The sequence below is a fragment of the Schistocerca nitens genome, chromosome 5, assembly GCF_023898315.1.
Source record: "Schistocerca nitens isolate TAMUIC-IGC-003100 chromosome 5, iqSchNite1.1, whole genome shotgun sequence".
NCBI classification, from domain to species: domain Eukaryota; kingdom Metazoa; phylum Arthropoda; class Insecta; order Orthoptera; family Acrididae; genus Schistocerca; species Schistocerca nitens.
In genome coordinates this window covers 481,412,928-481,431,896 of record NC_064618.1, presented here as the reverse complement: position 1 = coordinate 481,431,896, position 18,969 = coordinate 481,412,928, and the positions used below count along the sequence as shown (strand labels likewise).

Below are 18,969 nucleotides of genomic sequence, written 5' to 3'. Positions count from 1 at the left end.
ACAATTAGAAAAAAGGATAGTCATGAGATACTGAGTTGGCTTTAAAACAGTGATGGCAGTGAGACAAGTACTAGCTATTTTAATTGAGAAATACAGAGGAAAAGAAAATATAAAATGGTGTGGGCAATAGGAAAAGAAATGTATAACCATGAAACAATAAGTTATTCAAGAGTCAAAAGCAAATGAGTAACTCCACAGACTTTGGGTTTAACTTCCCAACCATGCACCTCTTCCCTCTTAACATGCACACATTTTCCATCAAATAACTTTCCCTTCTTTCTTCTTGTGTGATTTCAACATCATCATGATGATCATCATCCTAGTAATCATCATTTTTTAATCTCATATTCCTTGAGTTTAATGATCTCTATTCTTATTAAACTGAGACTTTTTCCCCCTTCCTACATAACTCTGCCCTCAGCTGTTTACACGCCAGTCTATATACTGAACTGCCATTATGTTTTCTCAAATATAAAGTTAGCAGCACAGACCCTGTTTAATGCTGAATGGAGAATGCTTAAAGAAGTTTCTTGAAATCACCCATCAATATTTTAGTGCTTTACTTTAAGAGCTTAATCAGTTTTACTACTTGAAGTGTTGGTACTATTTCTAATATTACAGCCCTACTTACACTACACAAATTATTTAAAATGCTTTCAATGTACATTAAGACAGTGGCTGAAAGAAAATGCTGCAAACCTGTTATCATCAACTTCTCGCCCTCCAAGATCTGGTCTTTCAGTTGGAGAGCACCACAGGACAAAATTATTCTTAATGAGATGTCTTGCATAGAACAGATCTGCTCCAAACAGAGGTGGATCTGCTGGAATGTTCCCAAGTGGCGCATGAAAATATCTTGCTTGTTCTATCATCAAATTTAGTACAACATTTGAGTTGAGATAGTGGCGTACCACATTTCTTGCAACTGTACGCTGCCAGTTCAAATCCCACTGAATCTCAACATCTTTGACATGAATGGGAATCAATGGGAATTCTTGTAATCCTGGCATATTTGAAGTCAATGTAGGCAGATCTGGAAAATAAAAAAGTATTGTCAACAGAGAAGATAAAATACATGACGAACGAACACACACACACACACACACACACACACACACACACACACACACACACACACACACACAGAGAGAGAGAGAGAGAGAGAGAGAGAGAGAGAGAGAGAGAGAGAGAGATCAAAAGCAGGACACGGAAGAAAAAGTTACGCCTAAAGTACAAGTGAGACACCAAGTGATACTGAGGTACACACATAATTCACGATCTTTGCTATGCAGTTAGTAACAAGAAAGAATAAAATGGTAAACAAAACAATAATTATAGATTAAACAATGGAAAACCAGGATGGAGTGTAACAATATTATGAAAAGGAAAGTTGCTGCTCACAATATAGAGAAGACGCTGAGTCGCAGATAGGCACAACAAAAAAACTGTCACCAATAAAGCTTTCGGCCAGTAAGACTTTCATCAAAAAACTGAGGCCACGCAGCCAGCAGCAGCACCAGTGCATGATGGGAGTGGTGACTGGGTGGGGGCAAGGAGGAGGTTGGGAGCGGGGAGGGGAGGGGTGGTGGACAGGGAAGTGTTGCAGGTTAGCTGGAGGGCAGGTGAGAGGTGGGGAGGGGGAGGGAGGGGGTTGCAGAAAAGGAGAGAAGTAAAAAGATTAGGTGTGATGGTGGAATTTGGGCAGTGTAGTGCTGGAATGGTAAGAGGGAAGGGGCTGGATGGGTGAGAACAATTACTAATAAAGGTTGAGGCCAGGAGGGTTATGGGAACATAGGATATATTGCAGGGTAAGTTTCCACCTGCACAATTCAGAAAAGTTGGTGTTGGTAGGAAGGATCCATTTTGCACAGGCTGTGAAGCAGTCATTGAAATGAAGGTTGTCATGTTTGGCAGTGTGCTCAGCGAAAGAGTGGTCCACTTGTTTCTGGCCACAGTTTGTCGCTGGCCCTTCATGCGGACAGACAGCTTGTTATGTGGCACATTGGTTGCAGCTTAGCTTGTAAATCACACGACTGGTTTCACAGGTAGTCCTGTCTTCGATGAGATAGGTGATGTTTGTGACCAGACTGGAGTAGGTGGTGGAGGGAGGATGTATGGGACAGGTCTTGCATCTAGGTCTATTACAGGGGTATGAACTATGAGGCAAGGGGTTGGGAGCAGGGGTTATGTAGGGATGGATGAGTATATTGTGTAGGTTTGGTGGGCGGTGGAATATCACTGTGGGAGGGGTGGGATGGATAGTAGGCACGACATTTCTCATTTCAGGGCGCAAAGAGAGATAGTCGAAATCCTGGCGGAGAATGTAATTAAGTTGCTCCAGTCCTTGGTGGTACTGAGTTACAAGGGGAATGCTCCTCTGTGGCCAGACGGTGGGACTTTGGGAGGTAGTGGGAGACTGGAAAGACAAGGCTCGGGAGATATGTTTTTACACAAGGTTGGAAGGATAATTATGCTCTGTGAAGGCATCAGTGAGATACTCAATATATTTTGAGAGGGACCGCCTGTCACTGCAGATGCGACGGCCACAGTTGACTAGACTTCTTGGTGTGAAACGGGTGGCAGCTGTTGAAGTGGAGGTATTGCTAGTGATTAGTAGGTTTGATATGGATGGAGGTACTGATGCAGCCGTCTTTGAGGTCAACATTTAAGAAGGTGGCTTGTTGGGTTGAGTAGGACCAGGTGAAGCAAATGAGGGAGAAGTGGTCAAGGTTCTGGAGGACTGTGGATAGGCTGTCCTCACTCTCAATCCAGATTGCAAAGATATCATCAACGAATCTTAACCAGGTGAGGGGTTTAGGATTCTGAGTGTTTAGGAAGGGTTCATGGTGTATTAATAGGCTAGCTTAGAATGGTGCCACATGGTGCCCGTAGCCATACCCCGGATTTGTATGTAGGTAATGCCATCGAAGGAGTAATTGTGGGTGACGATTTGGTTGGTAATGGCGACTAGGAAGGAGGTTGTTGGTATGGAATCTGTCGGGCGTTGAGAAATGTAGTGTTCAATAGCGTTAAGCCATGGGCATTTGGATGTTAGTGAAAAGGGAGGTGGCATCAATAGTGATGAGCAGGACACTGTGTCGTAAGGGACAGGAACTGTGGAGAGCCGGTGGAGGAAATGGTTGGTATCTTTTATACAGGAGGGTAGGTTCCAGGTCATAGGTTGAAGGTACTGGTCTGCGAGAGCAGAGATTCTCTCAGTGGGGCCACAGTAACTGGCTACAATGGTGTGTCCTGGGTGGTTGGGTTTATGGACTTTGCGAAGCATGTAGAAGGTAGGGGTGCGGGGAGTGGTTCTTTCTGCTGTTGTAAGGTTAGTTTGCAGGTTGAGCGATTTGGGGAATGAAGGTGAGGCAAGGTCTGAGGTTAAGAAATTCTGAAAAGTTAAGGGGGGGGGGGTGACTTGGGGGTAGTGGGGGTGGCTCTGAGCACTATGGGACTCAACATCTTAGGTCATAAGTCCCCTAGAACTTAGAACTACTTAAACCTAACTAACCTAAGGACATCACACACACCCATGCCCGAGGCAGGATTCGAACCTGCGACCGTAGCAGTCCCGCGGTTCCGGACCGCAGCGCCAGAACCGCTAGACCACCGCGGCCGGCCGGTAGTGGGGGTGGAGCTCAGTTGGATGGAGGAGTGAAATGAGTTCGGCAGGGTTCAACATTGGTCTTTGGTTGAGTCTGATTGGTAGTGTTGGTGGCGAAAAACGTGATTCCACTGTAGGGACCGGGAGAAGGAGAGAAGGTCTTTAACAAGTCCTGCATGAATGAATTTGGGAGTGGGGCAAAAGTTGAGGCCTTTGGAAAGGACTTATATTTCTGTGGGGCTAAGGCTTCTGGAGGAATGGTTCATGACTGTATTATGGGTCTGTTTAGGTTCTGGATTCCGTGTGGTGATGGGAGGGAATTTTGGAGGGTGGGGTAAGTGTGGTAGGTCTGCAAGAAAGGGTTTGTCTGCTATGAGGGGAATCTCCCACGCCTTATCTTTCCAGTCTCCCACCACCTCCCAAAGTTCCACCTCCCGGCCACAAAGGAGCATTCCCCTCATAACTCAGTACACCCAGGACTGGAGCAACATAATTATATTCTCTGCGCAGGTTTCGACTACTTCTCGTCGTACCCTGAAATGAGAAATGTCATGCCCACTATCCTTCCCATCCTACCACAGTGGTATCCCACCGTCCACCAAACCTACGCAATACACTTGTCCACCCCTAAATAACCCCTGCTGCCAACCATTTACCTCATGGCTCATACTCCTCTATCTGGTGAGTAGCTCAAAACATGCGATCAATTTTCATATAGTTAGTAATTTATTTTGAGCACGTGAACCAATAAAATTTCTCTAGACCACCTACAGCTCTGTGCATTACCAAGTTCAGAGGACAAATGGACCTGAGTGGCAGTGAGTTTTAAAACGTCTGGAGCACACAAGGAATGTCAAGACGGTTCACATTATGACATCTAGAACACGTGGAAGGAGAAGCAATGATGTGCTTAAACACACAGAACACCTAGAGTCATGAGCAGGAGCACATTTTAACATGTTTGGACCACTAAGTGTTAAATGTCTTTGTGTGCACTGATATTAGTCTAATCAATTTATTTCACAGCTTAAATTACAAAGCCCTAAAAGTAGATAGTAGGAATAATACTAGGTACAGGGATGTATCCAGGCACACAGTCTTCATTCTCCAACCCATCAGATCTATTTCAGTTAAGAACTTAAGACTATCTTCCTAACAGTACAAAAGCCTAAAAAACAGCCAACACAAGATAGTAAGAAAACGGAGGGATGGCGCACGCATGTGCGCATCTGTGTGTGTGTGTGTGTGTGGGGGGGGGGGGGGGGGGGGGGGGGACGCGGCGGCACTTGTGCTTACTGTACACTACAGCAGTTAGCCTCAACCCCAAAACTGTGTAATTTAAGTCAATATATATTATAAGTAGACTAGTGAGAGCTTCATTTAACATGGAAATTATGGGACAGGCTTAGTATGTGTTCCAGCTGATTGAGGAATTGCTAGCATTCATTGGACTTCATTGCCCGCCCTTCATAGCTAAGTGATCAGTGCGACAGAATGTCATATCTAACGGCCCGGGTTCGATTCCCGGCTGGTTCGGAGATTTTCTCCGCTCAGGGACTGGGTGTTGTGTTGTCCTTATCATCATCATTTCATCCACATCGACACGCAAGTCGCCAAAGTGGCATCAACTCTAAAGACTTGCACCAGGCGAGCGGTCTACCCAACGGGAGGCCATAGCCACACAGCATTTCCCATTGGACTTCATGTCAAATGCAGCTCAAAACGTGTGATCAATTTCCATTTTCTGCAGACAGCATCATGCTGAGTATGACCATTTGATCCTCTTGGTGTGTGTTATCATATAACTATCTTTACAACATCTACAGGAGTTTCTCCTTTGCAATTCTAATTATTAATGTGCAATTTCTCTCAAGGACATTAGGGGCTGGCCTAGTTCTGCTCCAAAACCAATATTAAAAATTGTTATGTCCCTCTCCCCATTCCCCAGTGTCACATTTAATTTCGTAGATTTTATGGGAGCTGTTGCTAGTGGTCAAGGTACAGTCAACTCTATCACATCCAACCACCAACAGTAACTCCACTTTGACAGCGCTCGCCAGTTCCATGTCTAAAATGCTATTCTTTACAGCCTTGCCATCTGTGGACGTCACATTTGCAGGGGAAAGCAGTTGTCAAAATACATTGGTAACCTTACCAGAGTCCTTACTGACAGACAGTATCCTGTCCAGCATATCCATAAATGAATCTCCCATGCCATCTACTCCTCTGACACCTGCAAACCTGTTAACCAATTACCATCCAGCAATCCTCTGATCATCCAGTATCACTCTGGCCTTGAAAAGCTCAATCACATCCTTCATAGTGAAGGCTTCGACTAGCTCTCATTGTGGCCCAAGATAAGGTATATTGTACCCAAAATCCTATCCACATCACCCAAAGTACTGTTCTGCCACCCACCCAACCTACAGAATACCCTTACTCACCCCATTCCAATCCTATGCCCAATCCTGTACTGCATGGATCATTCCCCTGTGATCAACATAGGTGCAAGACCTGTTACTACCTCCTACTGCAGTCCAGCCACAGGTATTTCCAGCCCTACAAAAGACAGGGCCATGTGCGAAAACAGCCATCTTATGTATCAGCTAAGACACAGCTAACTGTACAGCAATCTATGTTGGCATGACAAGTAACCAACTGTCTGCTTCAAGAAATAGCCACTGTCAAACTGCAGCAAATGGCAAATTTGATTATCTCGTTGCCAGATATGCTGCACACTACAACACAAATGACTTCAACAGCTGCTTCACTATGTGGTCCACGAGGATACTTCCTTCCACCACAAGTTTCTCTGAACTACGCAGCATATCCTGCATTCTTTCTACACCTTGGCCTAAAACTCCACTAATCTGTTTCCAATGCCTCACCTATCTATCTTTTCTCTCTTCTGTCCACACCACTAATTTCCCAGCCACACCATGCTCTGTCTTCTCCCACCACTCTTCCTCCTCTCCATGATGGTATTCTCCCATTCTCTCTCTCTCACTCTCCCCCCCCCCCCCCCCCCCCCCCCCCGCACCCTTTCTCTGTTGTCAGGTACATTTTGGTGTCTGTGTGTATGAATGTATGTACTTTTCGTCTAATGGTGGGCAGGAGAGGAGGAGGAGGAGGAGGAGGAGAGCTCGTGTGAATGCAGTTTCTTATTATCTACGAGGGCATTTCGAAAAGTAAAGATACAATGGCTCGCAGTCCTTAAATACAACATTTATTTAGAAAATGTCAGTTACATCTTATTAACTGGATTATTTGTTATTTTTCGACATAATCACCCCCATTATCCAAACATTTGTTAAGTTGGTGCACAAGCTTTTGTATCCCACAGTCATAGAAGGTTGCCGCCTATTGTCGGAACCCCATTTCAACTTCATCTTTGATCTCTTCATTGTCGTGGAATGATTTCTTCATTGTCGTGGAATGATTTTCCACCTAGATGTGACTTCAGGTAACGGAAGACATGGAAGTCGGTGGGCGCAAGGTCCGGGCTGTATGGCGGATGGTCCAATACGTCCCATTTGAATTGTTTGAGTGGTGCTTTGGTTACAAGAGCTGTGTGAGGCCGAGTGTTGTCATGAAGTAAGCGGACTCCACTTGTCGGCATTCCCCTGCGTTTGTTTTGGATTGCCCTTCGAAGACATTTCAAAGTCTGGCAATATGCAGCAGCATTAATTGTTGTTCCAGGAGGCATAAATTCCAACAGAAGAATACCTTGTCTGTCACAAAAAACAGAAGCCATGATTTTCTTCACTGAAATCGACATTTTGCATTTCTTGGCTTTTGGTGAATTCGAATGGCGCCATTGCATTGATTGTTGCTTGGATTCAGGTGTATGGTGATAAGCCCACGTCTCGTCACCTGTCACAATGTGATCAAGGAACTTATCGCCTGCTTCAGTATAGCGTGAGGAAGTCGAGTGCAAAGCCCATCCTTTTCTTTTGTGTTCTTCCGTTAACAGTTTTGGAACCCAGCACGCACACAATTTCCTGTACCCTAACTCGACAGTCACAGCGTCATTAAGATTTGTCATTGACACGTCTGGTATGATCTGATGCAATTCTTTCAATGTGAGACGTCTATTTGCACGAATTGCTTTCTCTGTTCTCCAAAGAAGGGCATCAGAGATCACAGATGGCCGACCCGTTCTTTGTTTGTCATGAACATCGGTCCTACCTTCAGAGAAATGACGACACCATTTTGTTACATTTTGCCGATTTATAATGTTCCCATGAACAGAAACAAATTCTTTGTGAATATCCGCTGGTCGCTGACCTTTTGCGTGAAGAAAACGTATGACGGAGCGCACTTCGCACTTGGCAGGATTCTGAATCGGCGCAGCCATTTTAAACACGACCTACTCCAACCAGAAGCAACGTTCAACTGCCAAACGACCGCGAGGAGACAGCTAACAGTTCAAGGTTAACACCAGTGTTGCCAACTTGCTCGCCAAAACTCTTCTGTTTCTGGCGTACGGTGTGTCTTTACTTTCCGAAATACCCTAGTATTTCTGTGCTCCGCAAATCAGTCTGCTATAGATGAGTTGTTGCCTTTTTCTTATTTTACATATTGCTCTATGCCATTCAAACTGCTTTTGGCATTTGAACATTAAACATCTTTCCCTAAATTCCAATTTAATGTATTTACACATGGATTATTATCTATCTTTAACAACTGCTTTCCCAATAAAGTAAGTATAGCACTAAAAACACATCCAAAAATTCCTGGGCTAACAGAAGGAATCAAAATATCATGTACAAGGAAAAGTAAAGTGTTATGATCAGGACAAACAAAGAAATAAGATAGATTATATATTACAAGAAATGTAAAGCGTCATTTTAAGGAAAATGATTAAAAAATCAATAAACCTCTGTATAATGCCAGAAATTAATAAATCCGATAATAAAATTAAATCTATATGGACAATAATTAAAAGAGAAAGTGGAAAATTAGTTAAAAATGGGAAGACTCTGTTATTAAAGAAAACGGCAAAATAATGAATGATAATTTTTGTTCCAGTCTGGTGTGGCACATAGACTGAAAAAATACACACAAAGGCGTTACTGATGTGGCACATAGACTGAAAAATTCATATAAAGATGTTATTGCAAGATGCTTGATTCCCATATTCACTGAGTAAAAAATATTTGTATATTTCTGAATGATGTCGGAGTAAGAGCCTACATGTTCTTCAGTTTTGGTAAATCTTTATTCCAAGCTGTCCACAACTAATCCTTCTGCTCACTTGTCAACAGCCATAAAAAGCTTAACAACCAATGAAATTCACTTTAAGAGAAGCCTAAAGGATTTATTGGTGGCCAACTCCTTCTACTCCATTGATGAATTCCACAGTAAAACCAACTGATTTGTGTGTACATACCTTCTGCACAATTTCAGTGCAGTAATGTGTCCATTGTAAATGTGTGTGTGTGTGTGTGTGTGTGTGTGTGTGTGTGTGTGTGTGTGTAAGTGCAATCTAACTTCTGCGCCATTTCAGTGCAGTAATGTGTTCATTGTAAATAAGTATTATAGCAGTTGTATTACATGTTTATTACCTTATAAATAAATAAAAAAACTTTTTAATTTTAAATTCAGTGCATTAGTATTTGTAAAATTACTCTTTCATATAGTGTTCATTAAAAAATGACGATCATTCCACTTGGGACCTGTGGAATGGTACATTAGCTTATTTGTTTTAGTTGTACATATTTGTCATGTATTGTTGTTTTTCTGACATGTTCCACATCCTGGAGGACCTCCTCACTATGGATCAATTGGAATGAAAGTAAATCTAATCTAATCTAAACTAAAAAGTTAATATTATTGGACAGAGACATTGGCGTAACATGCACATATAAACTGCTGTAGATATGTAACATTACGAAGTAAAACAGCATGTAATGCGACGATCTAAACTATTGTAATTATACGACTTTATCAGATGGAGGTACTGGGTAACATGGACAAATAAACAACCTTGGCTCACATTGGGCCTCTGGTGAACATCTATATTTGTGGTTTGTTTAGCTTGAATTTAGCTGTAATGCTATATCTGAACAACGCTCTATTTTCTCTTGATTAAATACAAATTAGTATAGGTATGTATGTCATCAACAACTTAAATATACCAAAAGTGATGAATGATTTACATATTTAATTGTATGGCTGTAACACAAAAAATACTGGTCATGACATTTACTATTCTTACATTAACAAGACAAACAGCAACATCCCTTGTAAAATATCCTCCATGGTGAAGAATGGTAAAATCAACGGTAAAAGATCTCATAAAGATTTACTGTGAATGTTTGCCAAACACAACAGAAAAAACAAATATTTCTAAAAATTGATTTTCAACTGACCTATTAATGATTGAACAGCAATAAATGTGGGTCCTTTCTTCTCATCTTTGTAGTCTTGGAGAGCACGCTGGATAAGACGAAAAACCTGGCGTTGATCTGTCTCTATACGGACTTCAAATGATACATTCTTAGGAGGAAGTGAATCCTCTGATTTCCCTCTGGTAATCCTGTAGTAACATGAAAGTGTTTCAGCTTAACTTAAGACTGGTCTAGAAACATATAGAAATGAAGTTTATTTATGGAACACTAAACTAGGTGAATTTATTGTGTCTCTACAGTTAACAGCTGAGACAACACAGAAACTTACCAATCACACAAAGTTTCATTATTAAAAGTTTGGCTAAAGTGCACTAAACAGAAGGATTGTACACTTATTTCTTTTACAAGAAACCTACATGACTTCTGGATCACAACTTTATGATAATATGGAATATTTGAAAGTGTGATTGAAGTGTCATTGTAAACCATGAGATTAGGAAACTACAAATTGTTACTAACTTACTTAGTAAAGGAAAATCCAATGGTGAGGAAATGTAAACAATGAGTAGAAAGAACCCTTCCACAGAATGTGTGCTACATTGAGCGAAACTGACAACTCTGCCCATCAGAGTAGGCTAAAATGATTAATTCACACAGAAGCTCTAAATGGAAATGACAAACCACAGTAATCATAGAAGTTCATCATGAAGATCGATGGTAAAATAATTGAGAATGAGAAGATTGGGAGGATGAGAAACAAGCTACAGACTCTTGTGGAACACATACACAATCAGATTCATACTATGTGATGCAAACTGATGCAACGTGCTACCAGGATACCAAATGAGAAACACCCTCAACTGTTGTTGATCTTTAAAGTGGCTATTCTTCAACACTGCCACAGGTAGTGCAGTATAGAGGCTGTTTGTGAGCAATGGTTTCTGATGGTGTGAATTCTGTCAGATATTTTCGAGGAGAGGTGGAATGGGCCAGTACAATAATTTTTATTATGTAGAACCATGAGTCAGGAAGCAAAAAATATCCCTCTCCCCCCCGCCCCCTCCCCTCTTCCACACTAGGGGTCATCATCATCATCGTTCATACTATAAAGAAAGGTGTTCCAATTGCATTTTTTCACTCTTTTTTGCTATGATATTTATATCAAAACAAGCTCTTTAACCCTGCAGAAAAGCATGAATCTGTCAACTATTTCCAACATTAAGAAGAATTCTAATCAATTTTTGACCAAAACTAATAATGAGCTTTATGTCAAGCAGTTGTAAAAACACATGTACTATACCTCGTGCCAAAATTGTGTAACTACATTCCATGGCTACAGTGTTTAGCCTGGGCTTCTATTGAAAGACTGGTCATCACTAAAAATACACTTTTTGTTTGGAGCTGGAGTAGTAGTTTGTTTAACTTGTCTACAGATCTACATGCTGTATATGCCATTTGTCGTTCAATCTGTGGCCGCTTCTTCATACGAAAGTCTATTTTGTTACACTGGTGAATCCCATACATCTTTTTCCATTTTTGCCATCATATACTGTATGTCTGTAACTGATCTCACACACAATGCAATGGCCATATAGGAGTATGAGGGTTGGAACTTTAATAGTGGCAACTATTTATTTACAGCTCTTACAAAATAGATATGTGTTTCAACGTTTTACTGACCTTCAAAGTAGTCACCGGCATTGTGTATAACCCATTGCCAGAGAGGTGGAAGTAGTAGGATACTCTTAGCAGTGCCAGTTGTGTTGACAGTTCGAACGGCGCTGGTCGCAGGTTGTGTTCCAAAAATGAACAGCATAGAGACAGAAATGATGACACTTTCTGCAGGACCTGACCATCATTTTGCAGGACCATGCTCAAGCACGTACAGTGCAAGCTGTTACTTATTTGTTTGGCTGATGGGGCTGCTAAGTGCTATACCACCTACAGCACTCCCCTGACTTAAGCCCTCGTAAGTTCAACTCGATTGCTAAACTGAAGTAAACACTTCACGGCATTCACTTCAGAGCTGCTACAAATTCATCGGCAACAGACCACGCTGATCAACACAACTGGCACTGTTATGAGTATCCTACGACTTCCACATTGCTGGCAACGGGTTACACACAATGCTGGTGACTACTTTGACAGTCAGTAAAACTTTGAAACATGTATCTATTTTGTACGAGCTGTAAATAAATAGTTGCCACTACTAAAGTTCCAACCCTTGTATGTCATTATCATGCATATGTAAAATATTTTTCTGTCACAATGTAGGGAATGTAATTTATAATGTGTGTGTGTGTGTGTGTGTGTGTGTGTGTGCGCGCGCGCGCAAAAAAGAGAGAGAGAGAGAGAGAGAGAGAGGGGGGGGGGGGGGGGCGATCACTGCAAGAGCCCGCCGCGGGCCCCATTCTATTTCACACTAGCCGAGCTATGCTCAGCGTACATTCTCTATGTGTATTGCTACAGCTAATTGTGTATGTTACTGGTTCCTGCTGAGTGTTACTTAAATACTGTGTTCAAGTTGTTAGTTCTTCCGTTGAATAAAGTTATGTTCAGTCTACTGGTCATGTTGTACTTATACCTACTTACAACACAATTGGTGACGAGTCTGGTACTGTTCTCCGTGCAAGTTTCTAATCTGATTGTTGCTCCATATTCTCATGATGACTGATGGTATTACAAAGAATATTTTACATTGGTTGGCTGAACAGCAAGAATCATTTGCCACAGTGTTGCACCACCGATTGCAGGTGCTGGACAATCAAACTCAAGTACTTCAATCATTGGCTTCTCTTCTGTCTAGTTGGCATGCTCCCCAGTCTGTGTTGCCTGCTGTTTTGCCCTCCGTGGTTCCCAAGGTTTATCCACTTCCCTTTTCTACATAAGATGAGTCCACTGAGGAATGGGAATGGGAAGCATGTGAGAAACGTCTGCGACAACACTTTCAAGCTTTGGTATTACTGATACTATTTTATGTTGTGCCTAGTTCTTTTCATGTATATTGCCAAGAATGTATAAAATCCTGTCAACTCGCCCCTCTGTAGGGTCCTTTTTCTTTAACATTTGGCCACATGTTTGAACTTCTTTCAAAATGCTACTGCAAGCACACCCATGTTATTGCACCCTGGGTTGAGTTTTACCACTGTGGAAAGCAACAACAAGAGGTGCTACCATTCATTTAGCTCTGGATCGTGAGGTGCACGAGCATCCCTGCACTATGAAAATACATCCATCTCCAAGGTTTTAGGTATTGCACAGTCATTCAAGCTGCAGATGACCAAATTGAGTCTTGGTGTGAGGTATTAGCAATCCAAACCTCTCCTCCACACCAAGCTTCAGATACTTAGCTGGGACCAAGCAAGTTGGTGCTGTGGTTAGCACACTGGACTCGCATTTGGGAGGACAATAATTGAAACCCAGATCCGGCCATCTTGATTTAGCTTTTCCATGATTTCTTCAGGCAAATGCCTTTGAAAGCACACAGCCATCTTCCTTCCCCATCCTTCTCTAATCTGATGGGACCAATCACCTTGCTGTTTGGTCATCTTCCCTCAAATCAATCAACAAACCAACCAACCAACCAATACTTCGCAGGGGGAAGACATAGTCATGGCGATCCACACACAATCACAGCATCTAGATGGCCGGCCTTGCTCCCAGCAGCAGTAGAACCAACAAAGTAAACAAGCCAGCAAACACGAATGTACATGTTCCATGCTCCTGTCCTGTCCTTATTGACATGGATATGAATGTAAGCATTGTATCAGCTATTTCTGTTACTCCGAACAATGTTTTCATTAGTGTAATAATTTTTCATTAAGTTCTGCACATGCAAGTGGATACAGGAGCTGCGGTAGCCTTGTTAAACTCACAAATTTACATGGACCAGGGTTCCCCTCCACTTCTCCCAGTGTCATGAACATTAGGTAAATTACAATAAACAGAGTATTCTTATACTCAGCCAATTCTCTGCCCTAGTGACCTACAAGCCAGTAGCCTGGTCACTTGCATTTCTTATTGTAGATAATGCATGTAAGGAAAATCCTTATGGATTAGATGCTTTTAAGTTATTTGGTTTTACCATTTCAGATGATGTGAATTTAGTGTCTGAACAAGCACAATATACACAGTTAAATCTGTTAATAAGTTTTGAGTTTTCCTCTTTGTTCTTTCCTTGATTAGGGTTTGCCGAAAATTTTCAAGCACTCATTACCATGAAACCTTCTGCTCAGCCTTGTTTTTTTCGGGCCCATCTGGTTCCAGCGGCACTCAGGGAACACGTGAAAGATGAATTAGATTGCCTCACAGAATCCGGCGTTGTTCGGCCTATTGCATCAAGTGAATGGTCTACCCTCCTTAGATATAGTAAAGGATCTGTTGGGTCGGTTATGCCTCTGCGGTGGTTTTAAATTTCCTGTGAATGTAAAGGGTGACACACGGGAGACGGACGTTTTTGAATGAAATAATACTCAGCCAACTTTAAAATTAATGCACGTTTATTTACAAAAAATCAAAGCTCATTATTTGCCATTTTAGTTAACAAAGTTATTTGTGAAAAATAATGTCGTCAAGGTCATGTCCATCATTTCGAATGCAGGACTCAAGTCTCTTCTCAAAATCCTCCATCACACAGACTAAAATCTCTGCAAGGATGGTAGCAATTTCTTGAATGATTGCATTCTTCAACTTGTCCAAATTTCGTGGTTTGTTGTTACAGACGCAGTTCCTACGGTACATCACAGAAAAGAGTCACATACTGACAAGTCGGGAGACCTGGAAGGTCAAGGAACATTGCCAAAATGTGAGATACACTGACCAGGAAACATGCGACTAAGAAATGTCATTGAAGTGTTTGCAGTGTGCGATGTTGCCCCATCCTGCAGGAACCAAACGCGTTTTAAAGGGATTCGTTGTCTTAGTTCTGGTTTCAAGAATGTTTCAAGCATACAAATCTAACGAACCAAATTAACAGTAACTGTGACCCCGTTCTCTTCAAAAAAATAAGGTCCAATTACGCCAACAGAGCCAAGAGCACACCAGACTGTTACTTTTTCTGAGTGTAGAGGACACTGGTGGATAAGGTGTGGATGCTCTGGAGCCCAGTAACATAGGTTTTGCTTATTCACGGTCCTGTTTAAATGAAAATGAGCTTCATTGCTCATCAATAAAATTTCACTTCATTCGATCCCAAAATCACTTGCATTCTGTAAGCGAAGTCTTCTTGTACAGCAAAATCAGTTTCCTTAAGTTGTTGGACAATGAGCATTTTGTAGGGATGGAATTTTAATTCTTTAAGCAAAATTTTTCTAACCGATTCACGATTGATTCGTAACTCACTAGAATGATGTCTAGCTGACCGTCCTGGGCTTCTGACTGCCGCTTGCCCTACCCTTTCAACATTTTCTGGTGTCGTTACTCTGCGTCTCAGGCCAGGATGCTTCTTATTCAGTATGTTTCCAGTTGATCTTAAGTTTTCCACCCGAGGATTGTGTTACAGCTCGGAACAGCTCCATGTCGACTGACATTAAACAGCGCACGAAACAATCACTGTGTAGCAATAATAGACTCACCACTTTTCACGAATCTGTCATAGACAAACACTCGACGTTGCAAGTCCCACTGCTCCATAGTGACTGAGTAAATGAAATGGCGTCTTGTGTCGATCAGAACTATCCCCACCATGACCACCTCCCACACCGTGCCCTCAGTACTACGCAGTTCCAAAACCGTCCGTTTCCCGTGTGTCACCCTGTACAATCTACAGTGGATACATACCTGACACCGTGGCCAGATGAACTCTTTGCAAAGTTATTAGGTGGTAAATATTTCTCAAAAACTGACTTGTTGGATGTCTATTTACAGCTCCCTTTAGATACAGAATGACAACATATGTTAGATGCCAATACCTCTTTTGGACTGTACCAATATTTGCTGTTGGTTTTGGAGTCACCAGTACTCCCACTATTTTTCAACATTTTTTGGAACAAGTAACAGAAAAGAAAGCTTAGGCCATTGTATTTGCTGTGAAGAAATTCCACGTTTTTGTCTATGGTGCCAAATTCCACCTGGTCATCAGTCACAAGTTATTGGTTTCCTTATTCAGTCCTTCTGTGTCGTTACTGGATAAAGCGGCACACCACATTCAACGTTGGCATCTTTTTCTTTTGCATTACAACTACAAGATTCATTTCTGCCCTATGAATCACCACACAAATGCCGATGCTTTGTCCCGTCTGCCGGCTGGTCCAGACTAGGATTTGATCAGGAGGAATTACTTTGTTTTCACATTGATGTTGGCACACAGCAGACAGTTGATGGTTTTCCTGTAACTAGCACTCGGATTGTGAAGTCTGTAGCTTCAGGTCCCATTTTGCAAATCATAACATTTGTTCAACATGGCTGGCCGGATTCACCACCTTCCCGTGTGTCCGACAATCTCTGTAGTTATTAAGTCTTTCGAAATTAATTCTCTGTTGTGGATGGTGTTCTGCTTTTAGACACATATCACATGGCCCCTCAGATAGTGATCCCCTCAGTGCTTTGTTTGGAGGTTGTTTGTTTATTACATTCAGATCATTGAGTGTGTAACACACAAAAGCATTGGCCCATTGGCACATTTTAGACCAGCTTGGATTTTGTCCTTCGTCCTCCACCTGGACATCACCCTGTGCAGCTGACATGCCTCTTCCAGCTGGGTGTGGCTGTCTGGGGATGCAGTTTCAGATGTTGCCCTAAATGGATTCCAGCTGTTACTGCCAGATGCTGAGGCCAGCATATCTGCAACATTTGTACGGAGGACAACCTCTGCTCAATGCTCCACATTCAGCTTCACTTTCGTGTGGATGGCCACATGTCCCCTGATGTCACTCCACTGCCTCCGAGCCCACCCAATCAGGCGCCAAATCTCCTGCTGCTGTCGAGTCTCCACTCCCGAAACTGATAAGGGCATCCATCTTTGGTGGCCGAACCAACAGTTCCTCTATTACTTCCGACACAATCATCAGGGATTCTGTCACCTGATACCAGTATCATCAGCATCGTGAGCACCTTTACCAATGCCAAAGGTCAACATGGAAACAGCCACATGCTATGTCATCTGCAGAGAGCACCTCAGACGTGTGTGTGTGTGTGTGTGTGTGTGTGTGTGTGTGTGTGTGTGTGCGTGTTCAAGTTGTTAATGCTTCTGAGGAATACAGTTCTGTTCAGTCTACTGATTGTGTTGTACTTATACAACAAAGTAGAGCACTTTTCACGTCATGTGCCATGTTGCTCACTATCACTGGTCTACAGTTCCATCTCTTGTCATATTGCGTAAGCAAGATGCATATTGTTTGCTGTAAATACTATTTGTCAGTCACAATTTCAAAGTTATGTATATCCTACACAACACTGCACCTATAAAATGATATAAATACTGTTTTTTACTGTTGATAGTGCAGCACTGTATAAGTAGAGTTTTCTGAAACTGTGGAAACAGTTAACACCTCATGTTGATCATAACTACTGTTCATAAAAGTTGAGAGAGCTGTATGCAGGAAGAGACTGGTACTTCAAAAAATATAGCTTATATTCAATGTACATGAAGGACAAGGTTATAAACTTATGTTGATAGCTGCAAAATACTAACACAAATTCTTTACACATGAATCGAAAAGCTGAACTCTGGGAAGCTCAGTTTGGATTTTGGAGAAATGTAGGAACACACAAGGCATGGAAAAGGGAGGGAGTGAGACAGGTTTGTAGCCTGTCTCCGATGTTATTCAACCTGTACATTGAGCAAGCAGTAAAGGAAAACAAAGAAAAATTTGGTGAACAAAGTTAAGTCCAAGGACAAGAAATAAACACTTTGAGGTTTATTGATTGGCGACTTCATGGAGTGTCCTGTGCACCACGACCAAATAATGGATATACTTGGAAGGAGAGACAGCATTGGTCGTATTTTTTTGTTTTATTAACCGCAAAATCAATTTTCGGTCACTTAGTGACCATCCTCAGTGCTGTAATATACAATTTAAATTGGTAGGCACTGGTGTCAACAAGCTTAGAGCGATCACATAAACTCTAAGCTTGTTGACACCAGTGCCTACCAATTTAAATTGTATATTACAGCACTGAGGATGGTCACTAAGTGACCGAAAATCGATTTTGTGGTTAATAAAAAAAAAAATACGACCGACGTTGATGTTTGCCAATGACAATGTAATTCTGCCAGAGACCGCAAAGAACTTGGAAGAGCAGTTGAAAAGGGTATATAAGATGAACATCAACAAAATCAAAACAAGGATAATGGAATGTAGTCGAGTTAAATAAGGCGATGGTGAGGAAATTCGATTAGGGGGAAACAGCGCACTTGAAGTAACAGATGAGTTTTGCTATTTGGGCAGCAAAGTAACTAATTATGGCCAAAGCAAAGAGGATATATAAAATGTAGACTGGCAATGGAAAGAGAAGTGTTTCTGAATAAGAGAAATCTGTTAAGATGAAATATAGACTTAAGTGGTAGGAAGTCTTCGCTGGAATTATATGTCTGGAGTGTAGCCCTATATGGAAGTGAAACAAGGATGATAAACAGCCTAGACAAGAAGAGAATAGACACTTTTGAAATGCGGTGGACAGAAGAATGCTGAAGATTAGATGGGTAGATTGCATAACTAATGAGGAGGAACTGAACAGAATTGGGGAGAAAAGAAATTTGTTGAGCAACTTGATTAAAAGGAGGGATCAGCTGATAGGTCACGTTCTGAGACATCAACGGATCATGAATTTAGTACTGGAGGGAAGCATTGGGGGTAAAATTTGTAGAGGGAGACCAAGAGATGAATATAGGAAGGAGATTCAGAAGTATGTAGGTTGTAGTAGTTATTTGGAGATGAAGAGGCTTCCACAGGATAGAGTAGTATGGAGAGCTGCATCAAACTCGTCTTTAGACTGAAGAAGACCACCACCACCACCACCACCACCACCACCACCACCACCACATCTGCTGCTAAAAATGATTAAGCCGGA

At 41.9% G+C, this 18,969-nt stretch overlaps 1 protein-coding gene across 1 annotated transcript in view; it reads right to left on the bottom strand.

Moving 5' to 3' along the window:
• Window positions 1-18,969, bottom strand: part of LOC126259790 (DNA polymerase epsilon catalytic subunit 1) — a 331,065-nt gene that overhangs the window by 117,301 nt on the left and 194,795 nt on the right. Inside the window, exons 24-25 of the mRNA XM_049956798.1 lie at window positions 9,982-10,148; window positions 700-1,033 (exon numbers count right to left, since the gene is read on the bottom strand). Of these exons, the coding sequence (XP_049812755.1) occupies window positions 700-1,033; window positions 9,982-10,148 (501 nt within the window). The remainder of the gene's footprint in view (window positions 1-699; window positions 1,034-9,981; window positions 10,149-18,969) is intronic.